The 9,887-nt window shown below is 50.5% G+C and overlaps 1 protein-coding gene across 1 annotated transcript; it reads right to left on the bottom strand.

The window, feature by feature from the left end:
* Positions 1-6,286, bottom strand: LOC130261154 (BPI fold-containing family B member 3-like). Its single transcript, XM_056507077.1, has 15 exons — positions 6,181-6,286; positions 5,302-5,884; positions 4,883-4,984; positions 4,651-4,773; positions 4,213-4,276; positions 3,728-3,788; positions 3,280-3,359; positions 2,480-2,689; positions 2,290-2,343; positions 2,040-2,210; positions 1,583-1,650; positions 1,251-1,293; positions 776-839; positions 576-652; positions 1-336 (listed from the first exon to the last, which is right to left on the bottom strand). The coding sequence occupies exons 1-15, from the start codon at positions 6,275-6,277 to the stop codon at positions 262-264; spliced, it is 1,872 nt and encodes a 623-aa protein (XP_056363052.1). The 5' UTR covers positions 6,278-6,286; the 3' UTR covers positions 1-261.
* Between the last annotated feature and the right edge of the window lie 3,601 nt (positions 6,287-9,887).

Raw genomic sequence — 9,887 nt, 5'->3', positions numbered from 1 at the left:
ACTGTGACAGTGAGAGATTTTATTTAAAGAGCAACATGAGAGCAGCCTTTGTGCCTAAGAGCTCTGCTTCCTGGCTATGGATGTTAAAAGTGGCCACAGAAACCCCCAAACATCCACCAGCTGAGCAGCTTTCCCACCCTGATGCTGGCCAGAGGCTAATGCCTGTCCTGCTCAGGGCACAGCCACAACACAGGGCAGCACTTGAGAGAAGGGAAGAGGGAGAGAGTGGAGCAGAGCAGGGCTTGGGGTGCATGTGCTGCCTCAGAAAGGGAACAGCATCGACATTCCTCTCGAGCAGGAATTTCCTAGAGTGGTCTGGCTGGAAAACTCGTCCACCTAGAAGAAGCAGAACAAAAACTACTCAGTTTTCTCATTCAGACTTTCACCAGCTTTTTTTCTGTATCCCAGGTGAGGTTTTCCTGTGGGTCCACACCAGCAGAAGGAAACTGGGAGCTGCCCATGGGAAATGGGGCTGGCCAGGGTGATGCAGGGCTGAGGGATCTGTGTGTCCCAGACGTGGGTGGGCACATTCCAACTCCCCAGGACACAGCACAGTGGGAAAACTCAATCCTTACATCAGTGATGTCAACTTCAGCGTTCCTGAGGTTGATGTTGAGGATGTTGGGCAGTGGGACCGACACACGGAAGGCATCTGCAAAAACAGGTGCGAGAATCTCATCACAGGGGTGAAACCTGGAATGAAGGCAGCAAGGGGAGGGGGAGAGCCCCAAATCCAGCTGAGTCTGAGATGAGAGGGCACCCTGACCGCCCATACCTTTAACAGAAGGTACATATACAGCTGTGAGGACCTTCTTGAGCCATCCTGCAAGCGAGGAGACCTGCAGGGAAGAGGACGTGTCAGCAGCAGAAGAGAGCAATGGTTATTGAGCCATGTCAGGGTTATTAGTTGAGTTCTACTCAGTTTGCTATGAAATACAAGGGCTAGGAAGTTTCCTTCAGTGAAACACTTCCAGGACTGAGGGTAGACGTGCTCTTTGGGTAATTTCTTTTTAATTATTCCTCCCCTATTTCCAGTACACCCACTGTGCTGCCCAGAAGTGAGGAAAGACACTCAAGCGTCACTGCTGTAGGGCACAGGGGATCTGCAGGGCAGAGGGCAATTTCCCTCTGCCAAGAGAAGTAGAAGGGTGAAAACTGAAGAAGAATTAGCTTTTGGTTTTCCTGCCCACACAGAGCCTCTGGCCATTGCATCACTCACTGCAGCACCTCGATCCAGTGCTAGCACTTACAGTGGAAGCATCAAGACTCGGGGGGAAACGTGTCAGGTTGATGCTACAAAAGATAAAAACAAGGAAGAGTTGGGGTGTGTTCCAGCCTCCTCCAGGCCTTTTCTTGGTCTGGAAGTTTTCTCACCTCCACAAAGATACAAGATTTTAAAATTAGAATAACTTTTTTACAATTCTCTCATCATGTCAAACGTGCAGTTGATCTGAGGGTGGGGCTGGGAGGGGACAGGAAGGCTCCAGCAGCCCTTGACATCTTTACCATGTTCACATCCCTGTCCCCCATCAGCCCCATTTGTCCCCAGGCAGAGCCTCCCACACACAAAGCTGGGCTCTACCTGTCAAGAGCCAGGGAGGTTTGCAGTTTGCCATCAGAGACTGATGGGGTGATGCTCAGAACGATGTCCTGGAAATGGAACAATGAAAGAAATGAGGTTATTCCCCTGCACAGCTCCCAAGACTGAAAAGTATGTTTGTAAATTACCCATTCTGAGAAAAAACACTTGTCTGTGCCGAGAAGCCACATTTTTGTGACAGATGGCATCATGTATCTCTCTCCCCAGGGTTTGCCTTCCTGTCTTTATTTTGTATTATTCCAGAAACATTTCACTTACGCTTCATGCTTGGTTATGAGCTTGTTTAAAGGACTGGGCATCACCGTTGTGATGACGCAGTAAATACAAAAGTACAAATACTTCAGGGCCAAGAGTAGGGCAAGCCAAGGGGATGCCAGCTGTCATCCAGCCTCAGCCACTGCCCTGTTACAGGCATCTCATCCCCCAGGAGCTCACTCACCACACCGAGGGAGAACAAGATCCCCTGGGTGGTCTGCAGGGCAGGACTGGCAGCGTCGATGGTGGCTTTGAGGGTGACAGTGGCTCTTCCATCCCTCACAGTCACTACTGGCTCGTTGCTGACTCGGACACGCAGCTCCAGTGGCAGAGAGCCAGGGAGGACCCGGGTGAGCTGCAGGGGCAGAGGAGGTCAAGGCAGGGGTGGGATGAGTGATGGGGCTGGAATCTATGCAATGGAGAAGGTGACTGACCTGGGGGATGAAGGGGAAGAGGGCAGACATGGTCAGTGAGCTGCTCTGGGGAACCTGTGGGAACAGCACTGGTGACATCATGCCCAGGAGGGGTTGTGCAAAGCCCACACCAGGCTCAGCTGGACCCCACAAACAACAGCAGGCAAACGTGGGTGCCCTTGGGTCACCCAAGAGTAGACAGGACACTGACCTGGCCTTGCAGAGGGGAACTGCTACCCATCAAGCTGGTGATGCTGAGGTTGAGGGCTCCCTGCCCCTGGACCTGCTCCAGCAAGGCGCTGAGGGTGTCCTGGGAGAGGCTGAGCCGGGGTGGGCGGCCAGTGGCCAGCTGCAGGCTGGCAGTGAGTGGCATTCCCTGCATGGGGGTCATCATGCCAGGCCTGGCATTCTCAGAGAGGAGCTACAGGAGACAGAGCAGGGAGGGAGGTTGGTGGGGCTCAGAGGATTGCACTGGGCACCCTGCCTGTCTGTGGACCTCGTGGAGAGCCTCACACCAGGTTTGTCAGCATCAAATGATGACAAAGCTGCTCCAGGCTACTCTAGCACAGACAAGGTCTGCATCTGCTACACCTTCCCCACTGAAACACTGCCACATATCCTGATTGGAAAGACACTGATATTTTATGCATGATTCTGGTTCCTGTCAATTATCAAACTTTGACAAACCACTTATAAACAGAACATGCCTTTGAGCAGTGATTGCTGTTCCTGTATGAAATTAAACTTTTCTGATTAAAAACTATGAGAGTGCTACAATTATGCTTAATTAAGTAGCATCAAGGCACTCTTGCTCATGCCACCATCAAGGACTAACAGGCAACATAAGGTAGAGACCCGGCAGTGACAATAGCAGGGATGTGGCTGGAGCAGACTCATCAGAACCTTCCTGTAAACACAAGCCAGCTGAAACCTGAGTAGTCTTTGACAGATAGCCACCATGAATCCCTCAAAGTCAGAGGTTTTGAGACCAGGGAACACAGCAGCACTTACATTTAGATCCATCTGGATGGCATCAGCACTGAGGATGGAGAAGGAGGGCAGGTCGCCCAGAGCCCCGAGTGGGAGCACCTCTGTGAACACAGGGAAGGAAACTCTTCAGCTGCTATGGCAGGGGATGCTCCCAAATCCCATGGTCCCAAGAGTTACTGGAACCAGCAGCAGCTTCTGCTCACAGCATTCCCAACTAGAAAAAAACCACTAGAAAACAACAGTTTGCAGCAAAAATGTTGTTTCTAAAAGCAACCATTCCTGCGGTGGCTTTCTGCAGGAAGATCTGACAGCTGCTGCTGGGGCAGGGAAACTGAATGTTGGGTTTGAGCTGGGAGTTGTGGTTTTAGAAAATTGATAACTTATTTATATTTAGCTAATGTGAAAAGCCAGGCAATGCTGAGGGCAGGATGTCATAGGGAGGAGGGGAACAGGAGGTGTCAACACTTACGGTTCCTGGAGCCGAGCAGGGAACTCAACACCTTGATCTTGGCGTTGACGATGTTGCAGCCCTGGGGAAGCAGAGGGGAGTGAGAGGGTCCTGGGACCCACTGCACCAGTGGGTGCCATGGCACCAACACAGCCAGTGACAGTGGGCTCTGCTGGGCTGTTCTTGTGGGCACATCCCATCATACAGGGCTCAGCATCGCATGGGTGAGCAGTCCCTCTGAGCCAGTGTGGGTCTCACCTGGGTTAGTGGCTGCTAAACCAGCACCTGGCTCTGTTTGCCAGCAGAGCCTGGCACAGGTGATGCTGCTGGTGCCTTTCAGCAGGACAGGCTGACCGCCCTGCTGAGCTCACAGCTGTGCAAATATCCACATCCATGGGGCAGCCTGGCCTCCTGCCTGCCCTGCCAATGCTGCCTGCCCTGCCCCTGCTGCCTGCCCACCCAGCTCTGTGCTGGGGGGTCCCATGAAGGTGGCTCTGCAGACTCACCAGATCCTGCAGGACATTGCTAAGGAGGTGTTTCAAAGGCTCCTCCAGAACTGGCACTCTGGGTCTGGTAACAGGAAAATTGGAAATAGCAAGTGACAAATATTAATGCTGGAAAGCAAGAAGACTTTACACAAGAGAAATATGAGGCCTTGCTTGCATTGTCCATACTCAGTGCTGAAATATTACCATTCCCAAGCCCTCTCAATCCTGCCCAGCACTAGGTTTGCCACCCAGAAATGTCCTTTCCTTAGCCCAAATTTTAGAAAAAATATCAACAGTTCCCCTCTGAGCCCGACAGCTGGATCACCTTCGAGGCACCAGGCAGAAAAGTGCTGCCATCAATGACCAGCATCACCAAGGTGTCCCACTGCCACAAGAGCCATGGGCTGGCCATGGGCTCCCCACTCACAGAGGTGTTACCTCACACCTGATTCATACCTCACATAGGTGTTAATCTCAACAGTCTTGCAGTTCAGAGCGTTCTGGTGAGCTGTCCACATGTCCTGGACCAGCATGGTTGCATCTACCTCCACCTGCTTGCAGAGTGGCTGGCCTGGCATGCTGCCCAGGGGAAGCACAGCAGGCAGCTCAGGACACTTGCTGACCATCTTATTTCCAAAGAGATGGTGACCCCCGGCCCCAAGCCATGCCCCTGATGGACATGTCCTACCTGCTCTCTACCAGCAGCTGTGTGTTGAAGTCCACCTGGTGCCCAAAGCCTGGCAGGGAGCGCAGACTGATTTTGGGGAGGGTGTTGTTCACAATTCTCAGTCTGGATGGTTGAAACAAGGAAAAGGCAGTGAACAGCACATTTGTACATCCCTGTCCCCCCAGCCCCCAGCACTCTAGCTCTGCTCTTGGGCTCCTCTTTCCCCTGGGTCATCAGGCACCCCCAGCAGCCAGGAGCAGCTTGTGGCACATGCAAGGCACAGGCAGAAACTCCCAGCAGATGAATCCCCATTTATGAACCCACCTCAGGAGGGGAGGGAGGGGACCTGTGTGTGCAGGTTCCAGAACAGAACCTCCTTTCCCCAGCATGGCTCAGACACATGGGGCTGCTCAGGGACCCCATCTCCCACTCGCACTCACCCCATGAGCTCTTCACCATTTCTACCCAGGAGGCTGCCAACAAGACCATTCCTGCCAAGGAGACCGTTTTTGCCAATGAGAAGCTCAAGGACGGTGTCAAGGAGAGTGTCAACAAGGCCATCTTTGCCAAGGAGACCATCCACAACGCCACCTTTGCCAAGGAGACCACTGAGGATGCCATCTTGGTCAAGGAGACCACCAACTACACTGTCTTGGCCAAGGAGACCACCTAGGAGACCATCTCCACCCAGGAGACCTCCAACAGCACCATCTGGTCCAAGGAGGCCACCAAGGAGGCCATCTCCACCCAGGAGACCTCCAACAGCACCATCTGGTCCAAGGAGGCCACCAAGGAGGCCATCTCCACCCAGAAGACCGCTAACAGCTCCACCTTTTCCGAGGAGACTGTTTACAGGACCATCTTTGCCAAGGAGATTGCCAACAGGACCATCTTTGCCAAGGAGATTGCCAACAGGACTGTCTTTGCCCAGAAGACCCCCAACGACTCCGCCGAGCAGATTGCCACCAAGGAGACCACTTGGAGGTCTCTGGGGAGCACCTTTGCCTGGAGTGTCTCTAAAACCTGAAGAACAGGATCAGAGGTCACTGTGAGCTGCATGGACTCAGTTTACAAGGTGTGCCAGTCTGGCTTTTCCCTCCCCTCCCTTGTCCCTCTTCATACAAAAGAGGTGGTGGCATCAGCCACCAGTAAAATAACTGAAGTGCCATCTCCAAAGCGCTTTATAAATGTAAATTACCCACATTGCCACTACTGCTGGGCTGATCTGCACCAGCTTCTGATTTTCTGAGCATGGTCAAGAGACAAAAAGAGAAGAACTGGCCTCAAAAGGATAGATCCTGTCTATTACATATACTTACCATTCATATCTGCTCTGGCAGCCATGGGCAAGAGTCCGAGTCCTTGTGAAGGGATCAGCAGGCTGTTGAGGAGGACAACAGTCCACAACACTGACATCTTTGGTCCTGATAACTGTGGGAAGTGATTGCCATGAGTGCAGTGCTGGGAGAGTGGGCACCAGCCCATGGATGGAGGAGAAAGGAGGGAGGAAGGAGAAGGAAGGAATGCCTGTCAGGGAGCACAAAATCAGGGAGGAGGCTGCTGGCACCTGTCCTGCCTTCCCATCACACTGGTGATGATGGACAGTAACCCTCCTGGTGGCACTTTCCTGCAGGAGGAACCAGAATGTCAACACCAGTAACTCCAAAGACTGATGGAGTGATGGCCAGAGCAGCCAAGGCAAAGAAAGGGTGTTGGGATGTTGGGATGTGGGATGTTCCTGCTGTGACCCCCCAGTGCTGGTGAGCAATGGCGTGACTGAGCTGCGTGATCTGGGGCACATCCATTCTGAATGGGGATTTCCCCAAGAAACCAATCCTGCATGCCACAGAATGGGGAAACGAGACATTTCTGACAACAATTGACTCTAGAAGAAAAGCAACAAAATCTACGGAGTACAAATGCACCAGCGAATCTAGCAAGGAGAAAATCTCCAGGGTGAATGTCATGATTTCTGCACAAATATCAGAATATGATGCTTCCCTCTGCATGGAAACACCTGATAGAATTGTAAGAAACAGAAAGTAAACTTTAACATTTCAGTGTCTTTGAAATATTTCTGTGGGACCTACAACTTGAAGTATCTTCTTTTTCTCTTTTAAAGAACCAAAATGAACTTCATTGCTCCAAATCTATTTAAATGTAAATAACTCATCACAAAGGGATCAAAACAAGTGTGAGAGGTCTAATTCACCTTAGCTAGAAATCTATGGCAGATAATCGAGTTATGCCAAAGATAATTTAAGTGATAATTGTTTATGAAAACCCTGAAATATCCTTTCTTCTGCAAGGACTCAAATCCAATGAACATTCACATCTCTTCTGGAGAAACTTGCACTGAAAGGCACCATTTACTTCTCAGAGCATAATTCAGGCAGGCAGCAGGCAAGAATAATAATTTTTTTTAAAAGGCCAACACTCCCAAAGGAGCACTGAGGGTTTTCAGAGGCAGAAGCAAGGAGAACACTTTTTGAGGAATAAGTTTGCTCTTACCTGACCAAGCTCTCTCTCCAGTCAACGTCCTTGTCTTTTGGAGATCACTGGGATCCAGGATCATCATATATAGAGCTTCAGAGCAGGAAAAAGGCAAGTGATGTCATTTGGGACATCCAAAATAATTGGTGGGGAGCAAAACAAACAAGGTCTTGTTTCTGGTGACTTCCACTGCAAATATTTCCTTGGAGATATTAGGAGTTAGGTAAAACATTGAGCAACGACCTGTAGGCACAGACTCAGCCAGCTCTGGGTGCCTGGTTTGGTACATCATCCTTTCAGCCTGTCAGGATGTGAGATGTCATGCCCTGATAAAATACCTTCCTTTTTAATTTTTTTTTTCTAAATAAAGTTGGTATTCTGACGAATAAATACATTGAAACACTGGCCACCCCTGGCTGCTCGTACTTCTGCAGTCTCAGGGCTGCAGTACTGAGCAGCAAACCCTAGTGTGGGGATGTGCCACATGTTGTGATAAATGAAGGACCAGGCAGCACCTTTTCCAGTGTAAAGACAGACTGTGGAGATAGTAACAGAGCCTGGTGTTCCCTGTGCAGGCCACCAGGACAAGCCCAGCATTCCCATCCAACTTGCCTACAGCCTGATCAGATGGCCTCACAAGTGCCCTGAGTTCAGACTCTTTGGAGAGACCCCACCTAACTGGGAAAGGCTGCCCTTGTCCAACCAGCATGGAATTGCTTCCAAATCCATCACCTCTGCTCAGAGTGCTCCAGAGGGCTGCAGGTGGGATGTTCTTTAAAAGAAAGACACTGTTGAGAGGCTGATGCCATTGATCTGGAAGCTCCCAGGCCAGAGCTTGTTGGTTTGTGGTCTTTTTGAAGTTCTGGATGGATTGTTGACCCCATTGTGGGCACACCTTCCTGTCATACCACCCCATGCAACAGATGTGCTGCAGCTGCCCAGGAGACACACTTCTGCCTCCTCCCTGCAGCTCTCTCCAGACCTCTGCCCTGATTGCTGCTTGGGAGACACAGAGACACTGCAGCAGCTCTTTGGGAAATGAAAAATGAAAAGAAACCTTCCTTCACTGGGCCCCAGACCAAATGTGGTCCCCATGGATGGGGCACATCCTGACAAGCACAGCAAAAGCTGTCTGTGAAGGGAGAATGCACCAGCTGAGGGGACTGGGGTAAACTCCTCACTCCCTGATGTCCTCATTGACAACAGGAGTGGATGGCAATGGCTGCTTCCCAGCTCTGCTGAAAAATAATCCAGAAAAATTGCTTGCTCGGTGTTAATACTTTCTGTAAACTTAGAAATAAATATTTCCAGCAGATTAGCCAGCTTTGGACACACATTATTTCCAGCTTTGAAAAAATACCTTAGTTAAAGGCCAAGGAAGGGGTGGCAAAGATGTCAAAGCACTAAAGGAGTTGTCACTCTCCTTGCAACCTGATCAGCCAGGAGCTCTGGAGCACAAAGTCTGGCTGTAATGGTGAGATCATGACCTTTGATAAGATGGATGAGGGTGTTAACAAGATGGTATTAAGTTATCATTCAGCCTGAATCGCTTCATACTCCAGGAGCCACTGTCCAAAACCCGAATTACCATGGAGACAGCCCCGATACTGGTCAGTGCACAGGGAAGGGCAGGGTGGCAGCTCTGGGAATAGCTCCTGTGCAGTGACCCTTCAGGCATGACAGTAACTTGGCCTCTCCCCAGCAGCTGCTGAATGCAGAGGTCTCTGACCATTGGATATTTTGGAAAAACCGAAGCAGATTCCCGTAAAGACAATGACATGGTGATGTCCAGGTCTTGCTAAAGTGACTTTCAAAGCCCCAAGAACACAAAGCCAAATTGCTGAGTGAGGACAGAAACATGGAGGAAACCACAACAGATTTGTCCAAAGGGAGAAGAATAGGGCTGATTTGAACAGACATGTTTGCCTCAGTTCTCTGTGCTTGGATCACCTGAAGTGAAGCTGGCAGACAAAGAGAAAGGGGCACATATTCCCAAAAAGAGTCTGAGACCTTGACATTAGCAGGATCCAGTCAGAGCAGGCTGGGGCAAATGTCCTAGCTGTGGTTGGAAAGTGAGGTGGATCTGCTCTGCTCTCCCATTGATGGCATCATGCAGACATGATCTGTCTGCCTGAGGAAGCCAAGGTTTGCCCTGCCATCCCTCTGGGACCACTGAGAGACTGGTACATCCCTGCTGCTGAGGGATCAGGGCTTCTGGGTCCATGTAGGGCTCCAGGGAACAGCACTGGACAAGGCTGCACATCCACCCCAGGTCACCAGTGCCAGTGACATGACAGAGTGGCTTGGCAGCAGAGCTGCTGCATGAAAAATTAACTAGATGCTCCCTGAGAATCCCAGCCTGGAATTGTCTGGGGAAGCTGCAGACAGATATTTGGATTTTTTTTTTTTTTTTTTAATTTTTTTTTTTTTTTACTCTGCTCAAGGGATTTAGACTCAAACCATTTAATTTGTTTGTTAACAAATACAGGAACAGCAAGGGAAATCTGGCCATGCTTGCAGTGACATGAAGAGA

Source organism: Oenanthe melanoleuca, chromosome 20 (assembly GCF_029582105.1).
Source record: "Oenanthe melanoleuca isolate GR-GAL-2019-014 chromosome 20, OMel1.0, whole genome shotgun sequence".
NCBI classification, from domain to species: domain Eukaryota; kingdom Metazoa; phylum Chordata; class Aves; order Passeriformes; family Muscicapidae; genus Oenanthe; species Oenanthe melanoleuca.
This window is presented reverse-complemented; position numbering and strand designations above follow the sequence as displayed.